Here is a 21,427-nt window from a genome sequence, read left to right as displayed (position 1 = left end):
TCTTGTACACCTCAATCAAGTCACCCTTAAACCTTCTTTTCTCTAATGAAAACAGCCCCAGGTGTCTCAGTCTTTCCTCATACGATCTTCTTTCCATACCAGGCAACATCCTGGTAAACCTCCTCTGCATCCGTTCCAGTGCCTCCACATCCTTCCTATAGTATGGCGACTAAAACTGCACACAATATTCCAGATGCTGCCGCACCAGAGTTTTATACAACTGCATCATGACCTCAGGAGTCCGGAACTCAATTCCTCTACCAATAAAAGCCAGTACGCCATATGCCTTCCTCACCGCACTATTTACCTGGGTGGCAACTTTCAGAGATCTGTGTACATGGACACCAAGATCCCTCTGCTCATCCACACTACCAAGTATCCGACCATTAGCCCAGTACCCCATCTTTTTGTTATTCTTCCCAAAGTGAATCCCCTCACACTTAGCTACATTGGATTCCATTTGCCACCTTTCTGCCCAGCTCTGCAGCTTCTCTATATCCTGCTGTAACCTGCCACATCCTTCCTCACTGTCAACAACTTCTCCGACTTTCGTATCATCCGCAAACTTTCTCACCCAACCTTCTAACCCCTCTTCCAGGTCATTTATAAAAATGACAAACAGCAATGGTCCCAAAACAGATCCTTGCGGAACACCGCTAGTGACGGCACACCATGAAGAAACTTTGCCATCAACTACTACCCTCTGTCTTCTTCCATCCAGCCAATTCCTAATCCAAACCTCCAAAACCTGTACTTTTATGTGGCATCTTATCAAATGCCTTCAGTGAATTCAAATACACCACATCCGCACCTTTATTAACTCTGCCTTTTATATCTTCAAAAAACTGCAGTAAATTTTTAATCGTGCATTCCTTTTCACAAAATCACATTGACATCCCTTGATTGAGTTAAGCTCTTCTAAATGTCCTGCTATTACTTCCTTATAATGGACTACAGCATTTTCCCAATGACAGAAGTTAGGCGATAATTTCCTGCTTTCTGTCTCCGAAAGTTTGTACTTTCAAATAAACTTGCTGGACTATAACCTGGTGCAATGCGATTTTCAACTTTGTTCTTCCTTCTTAAACAAGGGTGTTATATTACATGCTTTCCAATCCTGGAATATTTGAACCAAGGTCTCCATTATTTCTGCAGACACTTCCTTTAAAACGCTTGGATGCAGGCCATCAGATCCTGGCAACCTGTCTACCTTTAGCTTGTTAAATACTTTATTCTCCATGATAGAGACTATAACAAGATCTTTCCTCTTAGAACATCACTTAGCTGTTATCTTTGGAAAATTTATCTCATCCTCCACCATGAAGACCAAAGCAAAGTATTTAAGTTATGTGCCATTTTCCTAACTCATTATTAATTCCCAGCTGCATCCTCCAAAGGTTCGATACAAATAAATTCTCTTCCACACTCTTCTGTCAGACAGAAGATTTAGAGGTTTGAATACACATACAAACAGATTAAAAAACGGCTTTTTCCCAGCTATTATGAGACTTTTGAATGAACTATTTAAATATTAATGCTGATCTCTCTCGCTTTGCACCTTTCTTGTGGCTGGAACAGTCTGTTCTGCTACCTAATGCACTTTGTATTGTATGATCTGCCTGTAGAGCATGCAAAACACTATATTTCGGTACACGTGGCAATAAATCAAATCACTCTTATGAACAAACCTCTCATATTAGAGTAAATCTTTCTCTGCACCTTCCCTGTAGCTGTAATATTCTTCTGCATTCTGTTGTATTATCTTGACTTATTTATATACTTGATTTGTATGGATAGCACAAAATAAACAATACTTTTCACTTTCACATGTGACAATAATAAATCATATGTATTTCAGCTAATCTCTTTTTATATAATCATAGAAGCTCTTACTGTTTTGGTTTTGTATTTGTCAATTTACATTCATAATTTTTTTTCCCTTTTCTATAGCTTTTCAGTTATTCCAGCTGGTTCCTAAAAATTTGCAAGTCCTCCGGCCTACCACTGTTTTTTGCTGCTTTATATCCCTTCGTTTTTGATTGAATACGCTCCTTGACCACCTTTGTTAGTCACAGTCATCTTTCTCATCGAGTTATTCATTTTGATTGGATTTATTCATAATGTAAGGTTTGTAGGCGCTTAACAGAATAGGTGCAGACAAGTTGTTTCCCTTTGTGGGACACTCAAGGATCAGACTCCAAAATCTCAGAGTAAGGGTTCACCTATTTAAGACAGAGATGAGGAGGAATTTCTTCTTTCAGTGGGTTGTGATTTTGTAGAATTCTTTACCACAGAGGGCTGTCAAGGCTCAATCTTTGCATATTATCAAGGCTAAAACAGACAGATCTTTAATCAATAAAGAAATCAAGGGTTATGGGGTCAAGGCAGGCAAGTGGAGTTGAGGATTGCCAGATCTGCTATGAATTCATTGAATGACACAGCAGGCTTAATCAGCTGAATGGCTTATTCAGTATTTATGTCATATGGTCTCATCATTGCGTGAATCACATCGATCAGTATTTCTGGTATGGCTTGAATCATGTAGTGTCTGCTGGACAAGTGTTTCATGCTCCCAATACAGACATAATTTTGTTAATTTTTTTTAAATAGCAAAGACAATGCCAAGATTTACAAGTTAATATATCACTTCTTACAATATCACCAAGGAGGAGTCAGCAGAGCATTGAAAAGGCAAATTAAAAATATTTTTGTTTGCACATAATATTCTCTAAAGGGGGAGGTATGCTGAAGAACTCATGTATTCTGCTGAATTCATATCACTGTATCTAACATTGAATTCATACCACTGTATCTATCATACGCAAAATATTACTTGATGAATAGCTGATTTTTTTTTGATTTGGAGATGCCGGTTATGGACTGGGGTGTACAAAGTTAAAACCACACAACACCAGGTTATAATCCAACAGGTTTAATTGGAAGTACTAGCTTTCAGAGCGCCGCTCCTTACTTCACAACCACCTGATTAAGGAGCGGCGCTCTGAAAGCTAGTGCTTCCAATTAAACCTGTTGGATTATAACCTGGTGTTGTGTGATTTTTAACTTTGATTTTTTTTAATTGCATCTTTCTTCCAATGAAGAATTTTGCCTTGTTTCACCCAAACTTCACAAAGCAAGAGAGACAAAGTACACTGAATTTGCACAGGCCACCACATGCTATGCTGGACTGGCAACACAGAAGATAAATGAAAGGAACCAGTGCAGGCTATCTGGATGATATATCTTTCCTTCCACTGGAAGTAACTGACTTTGACTCAGTGCTTCCCTGCAGCATTTGTTTGGAGGCAGAGATGGATACTGTGCCCCTTTACTATGTTGCACTAAATTGTAGTGGTCCAACACAGTATCTGGATGATGAAATCAATTAAGGGGGATGAGATACAATGTGAAGATTGTTAGATTAATATAAAATTTATATTAATGCTATGGGATTTTGCATAATCCAAAATGGACGATGGAAAAAACTGTGGCTATAAGAAGGGTTCCTTTTTTGAGGTATTTTTAGTGTTGGAGTGGATTTCCTCAAATTCTAGGAAAAATAATTACTGTTTTATAAGCTGTTGCTTTGGTTTGGAACTTTGGGGGGAAAAATATCAAAACAACTACACTTTAAAAAAGGAGGAAGGGATTGACAAAGGTAATGACCACATGGTAAGTGATTCAAATGGGGTAAGAAACCTACATTGCTGTCTGACACAGCAATGAATCTGCACAGCTGCTGCCTGTGCTGTTGATTTTCAAGTATCTCTGACATGGGAGATTGTCTAAGAAAAACTAACAACAGCAAAATTCACAGTTGACCTATGTGGGAGAGCTCACAGCAGGGGAGCAGCTAAGTGGCTTTTTTTTGATTATATGTTTTACTGAGATACAATTACAACATTTAAAAGGCATCGGGATGGGTATATGAATATGAAGGGTTTAGAGCGATATGGGCCAAATGCTGGCAAATGAAACTAGATTTATCTCGGATATCTGGTCAACATGGACGAGCTGGACCAAAGGGTCTGTTGCTGTGCTGTACATCTCTATAACTGGTATACTCTATATTCAAATGCAATTAAATCTATGTCAACAAAGATTGTTTTTAAACCTGACTAAATGCAAAACTTAATTATTGAAACCGTTTTACACAAAATAATACGTCATTTCTATTTATGGCATAATTTTTTTAGCAGAATGCACATCATATTATAAATATTTCACAGCTTCAAATTTAACACCATAACAAAAATTGATATCACCAAAATATGTCACCTCTCTCAGTATTACTGGTCTTAATTAAACTTTATTCACTTCAACATTACTCATCAGCAAATATATACTGAGCTACTTATAATTAACTGTTCAATTGTTAGAAGTACAGTATTCAGCTACATCAGAAAAATAAAAGATAATTAAATTTATATGTTTAAAGACAAAGAAACAGATAACCTTCTTGTTAAGGGATTAAAAGGTTATTAGGAGTTGGCAGGAATGCAGATGAGTTTATAATTAGATCAATCATGATTTTATTCATTGGTAGAGCAATTTTGAGGGTTAATTCATATGCGGCAAATGGGGTATAATATGAAAAAATGTTGTCTATTATGGCAGGAAAAAGAAAATTAAAGCATACAATCTAAATCATGGGAGATTGCAGTTCATGGAGATGTAGAAGGATTTAGTTGTCCTTGCGTATGAATCACAAATGTTTGGTATGCAGGTACAGCAAGTAATGAGGAAAGCTAATAGAATGTTATCATTTATTGCAAGAGGAATTGAATGCAAAAAAAGAGAGAAGATTGGCACAGTTATAGAGGACACTGTTAAAACCGCATCTGGAAATATTGTATTGGTCACCTGATTTATGTAAGAATGTAAATGCATTGAAGACAGAGAAGGTTTACAAAATTAGCAGCTGGAATAGGGGGAACATAGAAAAACCTAAAGGATCAGGACAGGGTAGATGTGGAAAGAATCTTTCCTCTATTAGGACAATTTAGAACTAGAGTTCATTAAAAATCAGTGGTCACCCATTTAAGACAGAGATCAGGCAAAATGTATTCTTTGAGGATCACAAGTTTTTGGGACTCTGCTTCCTTCTCAGGAATATAATCCTCAAATATTTTTAAGGCAGAAATGGACACATTCTTGTTAAACAAAGTTATCAGGTTTGGGCAGGCAAGGGCATATGAAGTTACAATCAGATCAAGCATAATCGCAAAGCAAGCTCAGGGGACTGAATGGCCGATGCCAGTTCTGAATTCATAAGTTCTTAAGCATAGGAATAGTTAGGAGGTCAGATAGAAAAGTCAGGGGCACGCAACTGAGTGGAGGTTGACCTTGCTGAAACTAAGGGTGTGTGTGGACAGAACAAGAGAGAATAAAGAGAAGCAAAGGTAATAGAAATGTCTCAATGGAGGAAAGCCAAGCTTCTCTTCCCCACATCAAGGGCAGATTTTTCATCTGTCTGAAGGGTGAGGGAAGCACTTCATTGTACGTCTCTTCTCTAAGATTTATCCTGATTATTAATACTGAAGACCATTGACAAGCATCCAAACAATACACACAATGTTAGAGTGATAGAGAGCTGGGATTTACCCATGGAGGTCATCTGGCTGAAAAGATTTATTGATAATCAGGGGCACTGGAGAAGAGGGAATAATGAAGAACAAAGGTGGGCATCAGCCGGAAAAGACACTGTCCAGTGATCAGTAGATACACTAAAATGGTCAGGAATTTACAAGTGCCATCAACTAGGGCAAGAGACAGATCAACTGAGTTGGAGAGGTGTGGTTTGGGAAGTGGTTAGCAAACATAATCAGTGGGCATGAAACTTTTCCATAAATGCTGACCCAAAGATTGGTTAATGGACAGAAACCAAATTATAGGTATTATTAGGGCATTTTCAAATTGGCAGACAAGTGTATGCAGCAAGCAGAGTGCTGGCCCAATCTATATTAAGAACAGATATGATTCTTTCTGTCTGTTTTGTTCCAGTTTGCTGATGATACAAAGTTAGCTGGAAACTCAAGGTGTAAATAGATACACAGATGTTTCAGAAAATAAGGGATAATTTTTTATATGGAGGGCCAGCGAGGGAGAGAAGAGAACTAAGTTGAACACTGTTACTGCTTTGGGCATTTAACAGCCAAATGGCCTGGAGGGTGGGTGTTCACCCATCAGGATCAGACACCAGCAGATCTCCAGAACTTTAGCCATGTGGCACCGATTTGAGAGACACAATAAGAGATCTTATCAAGTGCCAACCTGGCAAATAGTGGCAAGAAAAGCCATCATTAGCCCATATGGGATACAAGACTGACTGGTTGGTATAGGCCTCCCTCACCAGCAGTTTAATCCTGGTATTGGTGGGATGAGGTTTTTAACTGCACATTAATTGGCCACTTAACAGCCTCAATTGGCCCACTGATAGGTAGGACACCCATGCCATTATCCACACTGGTAATAACTGCAGTGAGGGAATGAGCAGACAGGCAGGCAGTATGCAAGCTACTTGCTGCATTTAACTAAGTCCCTGCCTTCAGATCTGTCAGTATTAATCCAATCCAAAGACAATTAAGTGAATGATCAAAATCAAGTCAGATGTATTGCAGCCTGGGGATCTCATGAGATTCTGGCCTTCAAATCCATCAGAACTAGGTCCAATCTATAGACAGGCTAAATAAATTGGCAACAAGGTGTAGATACTGTACAATGTAGAAAGGTGAAAGTTATTGAATTAATCTAAGAATAAAAACAGAACTTTTTTTCAAAAAGGCAAGGAGAGAAGACTTGATCAAATTTGCAAGATTCAGACAGGCTGGACAGCATCGCCATTGGGAAGTTGTTTCGGCTGAGTGAGCAATCTAAACAAATTGGGGCGCAGTCTCAGGATAAGGAAGCAATCATCTAAGAAGCAGGGTAACGAGAAATTACTGACTCATGGGACTGCGAATCTTTGGAATTCCCTACCTGAGGATTCTGGATGCTCCATCATTGAATTTATTTAAGGCTATGATAGACAGATTTTAGCCTCTAAGGGAATCAAGAGAATTGGGAAATGGGGAGATAACTGGAGCTGTAAGCTATGGTCACAATAAATAGTGGATCAGACTCTGAAGGCCATATGATCTTCTCTTACTCCTATATCTTGTGTTTTCTGTAGCACTTTGCTGGAGCACCTATCAAAAGCACTGCAGAGGGTCAAGGAGAAAGCACATCTCACCTTGTCAGGGTAACTAGGTAAGACCAGCAGATATAACTTTGTCCATGATGCTTATATGCTAACAACAAATAATATGAAAAACAATCAACTAAGAGCGAGCCAATTCGGCCTCTTGAAATGAGTAAGGGACACATGCTATTACATTTAAAACTTGATAATTTTTCAAGCTTATCTAAGTATTGTAATACATACTGCTAATACATCTTTCCTAGCAAAGTACACATGAAGAGGGCTGTGTAATCGATTTGTGCATGAGCTCTCAGGGGTCATTTCATAAAGTTTTTCTAATTAGCAAAACCACTGGGTTTAAAAAAAAACTGCAGCAGCATTGACAAAATTGCTTAAGAAATACAAAGCAAAAAGTAGCATTGAATGATTTTTTTTGGACTAGGGAGGCAAGTGCTCACTGGTGCACCCTGTCAATATTACAGACCAGTTATTGATATTTTATGCTATTTTGATACAAGGGGTATATCTAATATTGAAATGTAGCAAACATGGAGGAGGGTAATACCAGACGTCAGACAGACATGACAGACTTGTGGAAAAGGTTGATTTTCTGTTAAATAAATTTCAACCAAGTTTCAAAAAGAAGTTGAATAAATATTATATACAAGAATGATTGTTTGAACATCTTACTTATGCTGTATTATTCTAAATGTTCCTATGAAATATTAAAGCCATTTCTTCAACAGCTCTCAGATCAAATCATTAGCATGCATTATTTTGCAATTTGTAGAAGTCAGGTTCCTAACTTATCAAAAAATTTAGTTTACAGTATGCAAGTTGACAAGTCTACTGCAGACTCAATTATCCAAAATGAATATTTGTAATAATATTAATAATAAATATTTGTTTCACTTGGAAAGGCAATAAGGAAAGAATTAAATCACAACAACAAATCAACAGGAATCCTGAGTATAAGGAGAAATGAAAATATAACACGAGTAACAAATTTGCTAAGTAAAAACTTTTCAGGTAACTATTTTTGATTATTGTAGTGCTGGAAAAGCATAGCAGGTCATGCTGTATCCAAGGAGCAGGAAAATCAATGTTTCGGGCAAAAGCCCTTCATCAGGAATTCCTGAAGGGCTTTTGCCTGAAACGTTGATTTTTCTGCTCCTTGGATGCTGCCTGACCTGCTGTGCTTTTCCAGCAACTCTCTAATCTTGACTCTAATCTCCAGCATCTGCAGTACCTATTTTCACCTATTTTTGATTATTGTTAAGAATATTTTGATACACATTCTGATGTATTGGTTTGTCTTTTCCATTGAAACTATACAGTGTTTTTTTATTTATCCCTTAACTGTGTTTGTTTGTCCGTCTGTCTTTTGCATGAATGGGGCTGAAAACGAAGGTTATTGGGTTTAAATCACAGATGTCAATTAGGTTACTTTATTGTTAAAGTTTGCTCTGCTAAAGTTACTGCATTAAGAAATAGTTAGGTGTTTTTTTTTGTAAGCTACAAAACCAGTATCTGGAACTGATTATTTCGAGCCTTGGCTTGGTTATTCAAAAGGTCTGGTTGGGAACCACTGGGGTCAATTTTGAAAGTACTTGAAGGTTTTGATTTTACTGTGTTATGAATACAGAGGCAGGGAAGCTTGATTCAGCTGTCTGTTCTCTGAGTTGTAAGTACAGTTTAAATGAGAGAAATTGTCATCTTGCAAGCGGTTATCTTGATTAAGTAGAAGTAAATACTTCAGATTTAATATTATTTATGAAGGGTATTTAAAGACACAGAAACCTTCTATTGATTTATGTAAGATATTTCCACAAATACACTGAAAGACAGTTACCTGGAATAAGTCTGGACACGTGAATGTAAATTGGTTGGTGCTGCAAAGCTAAACCAAATTTCACTAATCGTAAGTTTCATGCTGCTGGAATCTGGTGGTGGTGGCATCAGAGGAAGATCCTTTTTAAGATCATCAGACTCTACCCCTTCATCCTGAACAAAATCATTGTAAAAAACAAAGCATGAGTAAAAAGTCATTTTATATTATCACCATTTCTGTACAAGCTCAAACATGGTATTCTGAAGATAATGACAAACTACCAGCTTCATAATAATGTATCTCAACTAAACAACATAGGCATATATCACTTGATTAGGTTTGCCCAGTCCTGTAAACATGGCAACAAATTAAAATACAAAGAAAGAAAAAGCATCCCAGAAGTAACTGTTTAGAATCTAAGCTGCTGGAGAATCAAAACAATGGATGGTGCAGCCACATTGCCCACTTTTCTCAGGTGAGTTTTGCTCCAAAATTAAACTTGTGGATTAATTTCAGAATAAAATTTTTGGGTGGTGTACAGTTTAATATAGAACATTCAAAACATTATTTGATTAGTGATACTAAATTATTTGCTATGAAGCTATAATTACAATTTTTAAAAAGTAGCTCAGAGGAAGTTTAAACTAGCTACTTCAAGCTGAATCTAGGAGATGAGCAACAAGTATAGGTTTCACTAAATGTCAGCTGATTATAATTGAACATAAAGTGCATTTGTTCATTATTTCAGTGTAATTTTAATGTATTTAGTGGCCAATGAATATAAAGAAAACTCATAAGATTCTGCAAATAGTTTCTACAATGGATTGCAGGATGCCACAGCTTCAAGTGGAGTCCTGATCTTTCAAAATACATATACTTTAAGATGATGTATGGAATTTTAATCCAAAACATTTACAATATTTAAAGGATCAGCTGCACCACCAAATTTCCAGATGCACTTTCCAGATCCAGTTTCCCATCTAGGTGGTGAATGTTAATGCCAAGGAATAGAATATTGTATTCCCTAACAGAGTCCAGCACTTTTAAGTTATGAATTATATACTATTGTAACCAAATATTCCAAATCAAACCATGTTACTGCCAGCTACCCATTTGTTGACTGAATTGTGCTGAATGAGCACAATTGTGTTGACTGAATTGTGCTGAACTTGAATGAGGACAGAGCTGGCTGGAGTGACCTGGGGAAAAAAATTTGCAGCAAAGACAGTTGACGAACAATGAAAGGTCTGGAGGAAATTAATTCATGGTTCATAATAAAGACATACCTCAGTAAGAAAGAAGGATCTTAGGAAAGGAATAAGCCAACAAGGAAGTTAGAGTTAGTTTTAAACTGAAAGAATTTAATACCCGAATACAATATGACAAAGATTAGTTGTAAGCCAGAGGAAACAGGAAGTTTTAAGAACCAACAAAATAAAAAGCAACAGCATAGAGGGACTTTGGGTCCATCATGTATAAATCAGAAAAGGCTTGCATACAAGTTCAGGAAGTAACAGGGACTAAAATGGAGTGTTGACACTTAATACAAAGGGAATGGAGTATTAAAACAGAAAGTTCTTACTATAACTATTCAAGGCACTACTTAGACCACACTTGGAATACTGTGAAGAGCTTTGGTCCCTTATCTAAGGAACGATATACTGGGATTGGAGGCAGTCCAGGGAAGATTCATTGAGCTGATACCAGATATGAAGCAACTATCTTATTATTATTGAAACATATAAAATTCATTCGGTACTTGATAGGGTAGATTTGGAAAGGTTGTCTCCCCTTGTGGGAAAGTACAGGACCAGAGGGCGTAATCTCAGAATAAAGGAGTCACAAATTTAAGCAGATGAGGAGGAACGGGTTTGCTTAGAGGGCGATCAATCCATAGAATTCTTTACAGAGTGGTTGAATCGTTAAGTGTATGTAGGTCCATGGAATTATTGTACAACGTGTCATCTGACCCATTAAGTAAGTAAACACTTTCCATGCCTGTAGGGAGCATGCAGAAGCAGCTACCAGAGGCAATGGGAGCTCAGACATATCCACTCCAGTCACCCTGAAGGTGTTGGAAATGGTGACTTCAAATTATACAATCATACAGTGCAGTCCGCATTATTATGGAAGTGGTGAGAATGAGAACTTTGGCGGTCAGCCAAATTTCCCCAAAGTCTTTTCGTGTGCTGACCTGCTGACAGTACTGAATGCTTTATTAAGATCTACAAAAGGAAAGAGGTATATTCTCCTCCTAACACTTTACATGGGGTCAGTTAGTTCACTTGACCAGAGAGCTGGTTTGCAATGGAGAAAGTGAGGTCTGCAGATGGTCGAGATAAGAGTCTAAACGTGTGGCGCTGCAAAAATACAGCAGGTCAGGCAGCATCCGAGAAGCAGGAGAGTCGATGTTTCGAGCAGAAGTTGTTCATCAGGAATGATGAAGAGTTTATGCTTGAAACATCGACTCTCCTGCTCCTTGGATGCTGCCTGACCTGCTTGTGCTTTTCCAGCACCACACTTTTAGACAGATAGCTGGTCTGCAATGCAGAGTGATGCCAACAATGTAGGTTCAATTTCTATACCAGTTGAGGCCACTCTGAAAGCTCCACCTTTTCAATCTCACCCCTCATGTAAGGTGTGGTGAGCCTCAGATTAAACGGTCTGCCAATTACCTGTCCCGCACTCTCTAACTTGCATGCAGCTGATGGTCCTCTTTGGCTATGGCAATTTTCACTTTCATGGAAAAAAATCATGTTCACGATATATCGGCCAGCATAGAGTCCATATTTTAATTCCGGATAGTGGGTCTGGTAGTAAATTAAGTATTTTAACTGTGACATTAGCAATTGCCTTCTCACTGATACTAAGGTGGGAATTGCGGTCTCATTGTTGCGTCTCTGCTGTCACCTTTTTGTGTAACATGACCATTGTTGCACCATGCAAAATGTCAAACAGTTCATATCTTGAAGGAGATCATGAAAGCATGACAGTAGTCGGGACTTTCTATGCTTGAGTAGCTCACCTGGAATTTCATTGTTTAGTGTTTTATTGCTATTCTATGTTCTACCTCTAGCTTGACCATGTTGGAAAGCTGCAGGAGAGTGTCAAACGCAGACAAGGGAATGAAAATGTGTTGCTGGAAAAGCGCAGCAGGTCAGGCAGCATCCAAGGAGCAGGAGAATCGACATTTTGGGCATGAGTCCTTCTTCAGGAATTTTTTCCTGAAGAAGGGCTCATGCCCGAAACGTTGATTCTCCTGCTCCTTGGATGCTGCCTGACCTGCTGCGTTTTTCCAGCAACACATTTTCAGCTCTGATCTCCAGCATCTGCAGTCCTCACTTTCTCCTAGCAGACTAGGGAATGTCAGTTTCATTGGAGGAAAGTTCTGTTCAACCCAGAAGCACTTTCATTGAATTTTTGACCATCTGTTGATTTTAAGATAAGCAATTTTGCTGATGGATTTAATGCCATCATAAACAACACAGATTTACATTGTCACAGTTAAAATTTCCAGAAAAGCAGAATGCTACACGTTGGAAATTTGAAATAACAGCAATTGCTGGGGAAATAATATTCAGCAGACTCGGCAGAATCTGTGGATTAAAAATAAAAGTAATATTTCATGTCTGATAGTTTTATTCCACCATTTTGTTTTTTATTTAAATTTCTTAAAATAGGTTTATCCAATATCTATTTGCAAAGTATATGCTTGTTTTTGGCATGCCTATCTTGCTTATAGGTGCCATCTGAGCAGAGGAGGAGGTCTCAAAACAATTGCAGTTTACATTTTTTAGAAATGTTACTGCTGCTATTTCATGAATGATTAAACTTTTAGCAAATTCCAAGCTTCATTAATATCAACAGTGGCATTTCATGATAAGGGGATAGCAATCAAATGCCAATGGGAAGTGCTAGCATCTGGCATCATCTTTTGTACTCTACCACAGGCCAATGTGCTGCAGTAAAAGAGCAGGCAATTCATGTCTGCTGGTGATAATCCATTCAAGATTACGCCAACAGATAAACCGGAGTTCTGTTCTGAAGGAGGGTTACTGGACATAAAAAGTTAACTCTGCTTTCTCTCCACAGATACTGCCAAACCTGTTGAATTTTTCCCAGCAATTTTTGATCTTGCTTCTGATTTCCAGGAACTGCAATTCTTTGTTTTTTTTTTGTTCAGAAAATGTTGTCGTACTTTTGGACACAAGTTCTGAAACATATAAAATTTTGTGCAGAGAAGATGCTTCCACTAATGGGGGAAATCCTGAACTCAGTGGCATAGTTACTGAATAAGAGATGCTCACTGAACATTGAGATGCAAATGAATTTCTTCTCCCAGAAGGTAATGCATGTCTGGAACTCCTCACCCCAGAGATGTGAAGACTAGATCACCATTGAGAATGGAGGTGGATTTTTGAAAGATCAGGGAGCTGAGGGCTGAGGAGCTGACAGAAGAGGAAGTGAGGCCAAGGGACATTCAAGTGATCTTATCGAATGGTGGGGCTTGAGGGGCTGAATGACCTATTTGTTCTCCTGCTTCATACATTCTTATTTCCTTTATTTTTGCAGCAGACTTTCTTTTTTCAAAAAAAAGACTGAGTAGACAGATGTTGTTTTCCTTGCTATTTATTGAATAATACACTTTGCAGTAAACATCCTGCTACAAGTCCTCTCATAAGACCAGCCCTACCTTTAATTTACTAAATGGCACAGCAGTGCCAATGTTTTCAGCAATCAGATTTTTACACCGACTGCCAGTGTCTAAGGTGCAGATCATTATGGTCCAGTTAAGGTCTATAATTATGTTCTCAGAATCAAAACTCAAAATACTTGCAAATAGATTTATTATGCATTATGAACTGCTGTAATTCTTCTTAGCGACAGATATGTACCAGAAATAATTAAAAATTAAAACCACTCGCAGTTTGAATGGTATTACATTTTAATAACGCATTTATCAAGTGGTGTTAATTTTTTTACCTGATCATCAGATGCTGAATTCCCATTGATACCTGAAGTTGGACTCTTTTCATCGCGAGGGAGATTATCCTCTGATACATCAGTGCTATAGCCACTGCCAGTTGGAGAACCAGTAGAATCACCTGATTTTAGCATTCCATTCCTTTCAACTGTATTTGATTTACCCAGAACACCCAAAACATCGTACAGAATAGCTCCTGACTGTCTTCCTCCTAAGAATCCAAACAGAGTAACAACAGTTGACAGATCATACATTCCAACTAGTTTGCAGATGTTACTTAAGTATTATATTATTTAATGAAGAGGTGTTTTTGTAGGTGACTTCCCCATTTCTAATGTATTTCCATCCTTTTTTTGTGACAGCTCCTTGTTCATCCCTCAAAAACGCAAAGCAATGGCTAGCAGTGAAGAAGACCTTTCTCAGCTTGCAGCCCCCACGAAAAACAAAATTCATCATAACTCAGTGCCTGATGAAGAGCACAAGCCTATAATAGCCTATATATATATATATATATATATATATATGATTCGGTTGCTGAACTTTTGGCTAGCTATAAATGGAAAGAAAGATTATCTAAACAGGATCACCTTCAGCCGTTCTGACATAAGGAACACCTGAATTTTAATTCTTGCAAAATTAAAATGCAAGAAAAAACCCAACCTGACCTATGATGATTTTGATATCAGCACAAAATGATATTGTACAGCTTTACGCAGACCACTGGCCATCAGAATACCAAAGTTTCAAAAAGTGAGGCCTTTTTTTACTTGTTATTTTACAGGTGCACTAAGAATAAAAAGATAACTAGGGAAAGTGTAAGGCCCATTAAGGACCATCGTGCCTTGAGCAGGAGGATGTAGCTAGGGTTCTAAATGAGTCACTCAGAAGGTGAGTGATAACAGGGGAAAGAGGCTGCTAGGCCAAAGTTGGGGAAAGATAGAGACAAGACTGGGAAGAAATGAAGCAGTCAAGCTATGATGGGTGGAGAAAGGCTATGATGAGTGAAGAGGAGCTACAGGGAGAGTTGGGGTGGGGGGGTGAAAAGGCCTGAGAAAGGAGGAAGAGGAGCTGCAAAGTAGGTAAAGAGGGAACAAAGAGGAGGAGCAGTTTTAAGCATTTCAACAAAGGATTAGCAAATGATATTGTAATAACATTATGCCATAATTTAAGACTCAACAGTTTTATTTCATGAAGGTTTATATTATGTGTTACCATATCTATAAGTTTATAGTGATGGATTTTTGTGTATAGAAGTGAGCCCGTTATTAAGAAAGTACTTCTCCCTATTGTCTTGTGCCAATTTAATTAGTAGGAGAAAGTGAGGACTGCAGATGCTGGAGATCAGAGCTGAAAATGCGCAGCAGGTCAGGCAGCATCCAAGGAGCAGGAGAATCGACGTTTTGGGCATGAGCCTGAAGAAGGGCTCATGCCTGAAACATCGATTCTCCTGCTCCTTGCATGCTGCCTGACCTGCTGCGCTTTTCCAGCAACACATTTTCAGCAATTTAATTAGTATGATGGCTAGGAATTTAATGATTTCCTTCTATTTTGTAACTAAGACAAATGATATAGCAATATCTATTAAGCTTTTTGGTGAGTTTTTAAATTTTGATTCTGTGTTAGTCTAAATATTCCATGTGTCAATACAAACACTGAAGATAATGTTACTACTTGACTACATCATCGCTCAGGGAGTTAGTGAGAATTAAAAAGGAGCATCTGAAAACAAAAATGTTGTCCTAAAAATCAAAAAGTAGACCAAGAAAATCTCAAGAAGAGACCTTGAAAGTAAAGAAAATGTGGACTCCTGGTACAGCAACATTTTGGATTCCTTCGGTTTTCTTTTCTGATCATGTACTCTTCATGAATGTAAGCACTGCTGGCAAAGCCAGCATTCATTGCCCACCCCAATCGACATTGAGATGATGAGGATCCCACTTCTTGATTTACTGAAGTCCATTTAGTGCAGGTAAAGCTTTAGTGCTGGAAGTGGGGAGTTCCAGGAATTTCAGTCATCAGCAGTGAAGGTATGGCAACACAGTTCCAAGGAGGCGACATGGCTTAGAAAGGAAATTGTAGCTGGTGTTGTTCACATGTGGATATTAGAGGTTGAAGGCTAGGGAGGTGGAGTCAAAAAAGTCTTCGTGAATTGCATTGATACGCACTGCTAATTTTGAGGTGGTTGTGGAGGGATGAATTACTTTACTCACACCATTGGACTGTTTTGATCAGTTGCATAGACTTGTTATTCAGCCTGCTGACACTCCACTCACAATTACTTGGAATTATCTTATCATTATCTTTCTTCATGTAAATTCTGTGCCTGTGTGCTTCCCCCCGCTTTATATGATAAAGAAGCAGTGCTCCGAAAGATTGGGATTTCAAGTAAACCTCTTGGACTATATCCTGGTGTCATGTGACAGAAGACTTTGTCCACCCCAGTCCAACACCAGCATCGCCACATCACAGCTACCATTCAACCAGATCATGTCAGATATTTTTTGTGGACTCAGTTCCATTTAACTACGCAGGAGGAAGTGAGGGCTGCAGATGCTGGAAATCAGAGTCGAGAGTGTGGTGCTGAAAAAGCACAGCATGCAGGCAGCATCCGAGAAGCAGAAGAATCGATGTTTCGGGCAAGAGCCCTTCATCAAGAATTTCTGATCTTGAATTCAGTATCACACTCTTGACTTCACTTTACCACCCACTCACCATAACCCTTAATTCCTTCACTTTTCATATATCTTTGCCTCAAAGTCATTCAATGAGATAGTCTCAACTGCCTGGTATGGAAGGAAGATCGTATGAGGAAAGACTGAGACACTTGGGGCTGTTTTCATTAGAGAAAAGAAGGTTTAGGGGTGACTTGATTGAGGTGTACAAGATGATTAGGGGGTTAGATAGGGTTGACAGTGTGAACCTTTTCCCGCGTATGGAGTCGGGTATTACAAGGGGGCATAGCTTCAAATTAAGGGGGGGTAGATATAGGACTGAAGTTAGGGGTAGGTTCTTCACTCAGCGAGTTGTAAGTTCATGGAATGCCCTGCCAGTAGCAGTGGTGGACTCTCCCTCTTTATGGGCATTTCAGCAGGCATTGGATAGGTATATGGAGGATAGTGGGTTAGTATAGGTTAGGTGGGCTTGGATCGGCGCAACATCGAGGGCCAAAGGGCCTGTACTGCGCTGTATTGTTCTATGTTCTATGTTCTATGCTTCACAGGGCAGGGAATTCCATAGATTCACAACCCTTTGGGTGAAAAAGTTCTTTCTCAACTCAGTCCTAAATCTGCTCTCCCTTATTTTGAGACTACCTCTCCTAGTTAGTTTCATCCACCAATAGAAGCAACTCCCTGCTATGTTATTTATTACCTTCATAATTTTATATGTTTGTATAAGATTTTCCCCCTTCATTCTTCTAAATTGCAATTATTTTAGTGCCAGTTTACTCAAATCTCTCCTCGTGAGGCAACTTTCTCAATTCTGGAATCAAACTAGTGAACGTCCTTTGCACCCCCTCCAGTGCCAATATATCCTTCTCAATTAAGAAGACTAAACTACAATTTTACCCAGAAACAATGAAGGGATGACATCAATATGTCTAGAAGTCAGGATGGTAAGTGGCTTGGAGCAGAACTTGTACATGATCATTGCTCCCATGTACGTGCTGCTGATAGTGGACGGAGGTTTGGAAGGTGTTGTCTAAGAAGCACTGGTGAACTTTTGCAGTGCAATGTGCTGTTACTGTGTACCAGCAGCAGAGGGAGTAAATGTTTGGTATGAGATAATAATCAAGTGGATTGCTTTGCCCTCGACAGTATTCAAGCTTTTTGAGTTGTTCGAGCTACAGTCATCCAGACAAGTGAGGTGTATTCCATCACACTCCTGACTTGTGGACAGACTTCAGGAAGGCAGGAGGTGGTTTTCCCATTGCATTCCTGGCTTCTGACCTGTCTTTGGAGGCACAGCAGTTATGTTTCTGGTCAATGGTAATTCCCAGGATGTTGAAAATGAGGGATTCAGTAATGGCAATGCTACTGAATGTCAAGGCATGATGAGTAGAATCTTTCTTCTTAGAGATGGTCACTGCATTGCACTTGTGTGGCACAAATGTTACTTGCAACTTGTCAGCCAAGCATCGATATTGTCCAGGACTTGTTGCACATGAACATGGACTTCTTCAGTATCGGAGGTATAAAAATTGCTGCTGAACATAAGGCAACCATCAATGAACTGACCTAATGATAGAGGGAAGATCACTGAGAAGCAGCTGAAGATGGTTAAGCCAATGACACTACACTGAGGAACCCAGTGTTCTAGAGTTGAAATGACTGAATCCAACAACCACAAACACCTTCCTTTCTGCTAGTTATGATTCCAACCATAGCAGAGTGCTTTCCCCAATTCCGATCGACTCCAGTTTTGCTAGGGTTCCATGATGCCACACTCCATCAAATGTGGCCTTGCTATCATTTATGCTCACTTCCCCTTTGGAATTTAGTTTTTGACCATGTTTGAGTCTGTAATGAGGACAGGAGCTCATGGACCTAGTGGAACCCAAACTGATCTTCAATTAGTTTATTATCAAGCAAGTGCAGCTTGATAGCATTGCCGATAACCTCTTGCATCACTTTACTGATTTCCAAGAATATAGTGATGGGTTGACAAATGGATTAGATCTGTTCTGTTTGGCTATACAGGACATACTGCAAGTTTCCATACTGCCAATGTAGTAGCTGTACTGGAACAGCTCAGCTCGGTGGAGTTCTAGAGCACTAATCTCCAATGCTATCACTGGAACACTGTCATAGCCCATAGACTTTGCCATATCCAGTGCCTTCAGCCATTTCTTGATATTACCTGCGGTGAACTGAATTGGTTGAAGACTTGCAACTATGACGGGAGGACCTGCAGAGCAGTCCAAGATGGATCATTCACTTGGCACTTCTGGCTAAAAATGGAGACAAATTCTTCAAACTCATCTTTTTCAGTGATGTGCTGGGTTCTCCATCATTGAGTTGGTGATACTTGTAGAGCCTCCTCCTCTAGTCAGATGCTTAACTGTCCACCACCCATCACAACTGGATGTGGCAGGACTGCAGAACCTGATCAGCTGGTTGTGGAATCACTTAGTTCTGAGTGAATGGCAGCCAGTTGCTCATTAGACAAAAAGAGATACGAAAACAAGTTTTAAGGAGTACCGAGTTTGCAAAGGGTTATAAAACAGATTAAGTGAATTGACAAGTAATTAGCAGATAGAGTATAATATGGGGAAATGTGAGATTATCCATTTTGAAAGGAATAGAATAATATATAAATGGAGACAGAGTACAGGGGTATCTGGATGTCCTTGCTCATGAATCACAAAAGCTCAATATGCAGATATAACAAGTAATTCGACAAGGAAATGGAATGTTGGCCTTTCCTGCACAATGGATGTTGTATAAAAGTATGGAAGTCTTGCTATTATTTACTTTTGCAGCATGAAGCACTGGTGAGATCACACCTAGAATGCTGCATATAGATTTAATCTCCTTATTTAAGGAGTAACTACTTGCACTGGAGGTTGCTTCTTGGAATGAAGCAGTCCTCTTGGAAGGCAAGTTTGAGCAGTCCTTTATCTATTGGAGTTTAGAACAACTCCAGTAAGAGGTGACTTGAATGAAACCTGGGATTCTGAGGGATCTAGACAGGATTAGTTTAAGACAGTGTTTTCCCTCACTGGGCTATATAGTACGAGGGGACACTATTCAAAATACAAAGTCTTCCAATTAAAATGGAGATATGATGGAATACCTTCTCTCTGATGATTATTAATCTTCATGATTTTTTTTAAATCCGGGAGTGGGATGGGTGAAACAAAACATTCAAAATGGTCTATTCCTGGTCTTATTTCGTATGTTGTACAATAATCTCATTTATAGCAACTGTTATAGCGTAATGTGGCCACATGCATAGACTACCACATTTGTTGTGAACTATACAGAAAAGATAGATAAAATTCTACCTTTTACAGTCAAATTTTCAATGCCACACTCAAACATGATCCATCCCCACTTTTCCATATTCTGTGACGTTTTAGTCGTGTCTGCAGTTTTAAGTGGCTCAGCTTCATCCACGAAAGTAAAATCTTCCAGTTCCTCCAAAGTGAAAAGAACTTTTGACTTCTCAAAAGGGATTGCAGTAATAGAACAAATTCCTAAGTCTAAATAAAAGCATTAAATCAATATCAGGATTCTCATTCTTAAATATTATCAGAACAATTTTAATACACAGCAGGCCATTTAGTTCTATAGATTTATGTTTTATATAGCATTTTTTTTTGAATGAACAAAACATAAATTTCTTCTGTGCAAAAGTTCTGTAAATAATATTATAATACTCTTCAGTAGATAAAGTCCTTGGAGATAAACCCACTCCATCAAGTCTAGTTCTTTGGGCATCTATGATTTAAATTGCTCCACTTCTGGCCATCGTAGCTTCATCGATTTAGGCCCAAAACTTTGGAATTCTCTCCCTGTACCTGGTGGCCTCTGCAAACTGTCTTCTTCCAGACACTTTTGAGCAGATACATTTAAGAAGGAAACAGGGTGAGTACAAGGCCAACGTGTTCCAGTAAAGACAAAAAGTGGGACCATCAAATCCTGTGAATCCTGGATATCAAGGGATATACAGGTTTGGATAAAGAGAAAAATGGAGGCTTTTGGTAGATACCTAGAGTTCAAAACAGCAGAATCCCTAGAGGAGGGCAGAATATGCAAGGGGAAACTTAAAACGGAAATCAGAAGAACAAAACAGGCCATGAAAGAATAACAGCAGACAAAATAAAAGAAAATCCTAAGTTATTTTACAAGTATATAAATGATAAAAGGATAACTAGGTAAAGCGTAGGCCCATTAAGGACCACAGTGCATTGAGGAATAGGACAAAGCTAGGTTTCTAAATGAATACTTTGTGTGGGTGCTCACTAGTGAGAGGAACGATGCGCATATAGAAATCTGGGAGAATAGAAATGTAGACAATGACGGGATTCTGAGTGGTTTGGCAGGCTTAGAAGTGGATAGCTCTCCAGGGCTGGATGAACTGTACTTCATTTGTGCAAATGAGGCGAGGCAAGACATAGCAGGGACATTAGCAACAATTTTCAACTCATCTCTGGCCACAGGGGAGCTGCAAAAGGACTGGAGGACAGCCAATGTGGTACTGTTATTTAAGTTGAAAGCAAGGGATAAACAAAGGGATAAACAAGGAAACAAAGAGTAGTGATAAACGGCTCCATTTCGGAATGGCAGGCAGTGACCAGTGGGGTACCGCAGGGATCAGTACTGGGACCGCAGCTTTTTACAATATATGTTAATGATATAGAAGATGATATTAGTAATAACATTAGCAAATTTGCAGATGATACTAAGCTGGGTGGCAGGGTGAAATGTGA

The 21,427-nt window shown here is 38.9% G+C and overlaps 1 protein-coding gene and 1 long non-coding RNA gene across 12 annotated transcripts in view; one reads left to right on the top strand and one right to left on the bottom strand.

Moving 5' to 3' along the window:
• kiaa1109 (KIAA1109 ortholog) overlaps positions 1 to 21,427 on the bottom strand; it is a 420,067-nt gene that overhangs the window by 166,692 nt on the left and 231,948 nt on the right. For all 11 annotated transcript variants that reach the window (XM_043674034.1, XM_043674040.1, XM_043674039.1 and 8 more), the window contains 3 exons: positions 20,000 to 20,197; positions 13,995 to 14,206; positions 9,033 to 9,184 (listed from right to left, as the gene is read on the bottom strand). In XM_043674034.1, the coding sequence (XP_043529969.1) occupies positions 9,033 to 9,184; positions 13,995 to 14,206; positions 20,000 to 20,197 (562 nt within the window). The remainder of the gene's footprint in view (positions 1 to 9,032; positions 9,185 to 13,994; positions 14,207 to 19,999; positions 20,198 to 21,427) is intronic.
• Positions 7,006 to 14,469, top strand: LOC122539330. The gene is made up of 3 exons (XR_006309036.1): positions 7,006 to 7,086; positions 7,172 to 7,248; positions 14,358 to 14,469. It is a non-coding gene; the product is annotated as an uncharacterized LOC122539330 (long non-coding RNA).

The sequence above is a fragment of the Chiloscyllium plagiosum genome, chromosome 32 (genome assembly GCF_004010195.1).
Source record: "Chiloscyllium plagiosum isolate BGI_BamShark_2017 chromosome 32, ASM401019v2, whole genome shotgun sequence".
Taxonomy (NCBI): Eukaryota; Metazoa; Chordata; class Chondrichthyes; order Orectolobiformes; family Hemiscylliidae; genus Chiloscyllium; species Chiloscyllium plagiosum.
The sequence above is the reverse complement of the archived record's forward strand: the minus strand, read 5'-3'. Positions and strand labels throughout refer to the sequence as shown.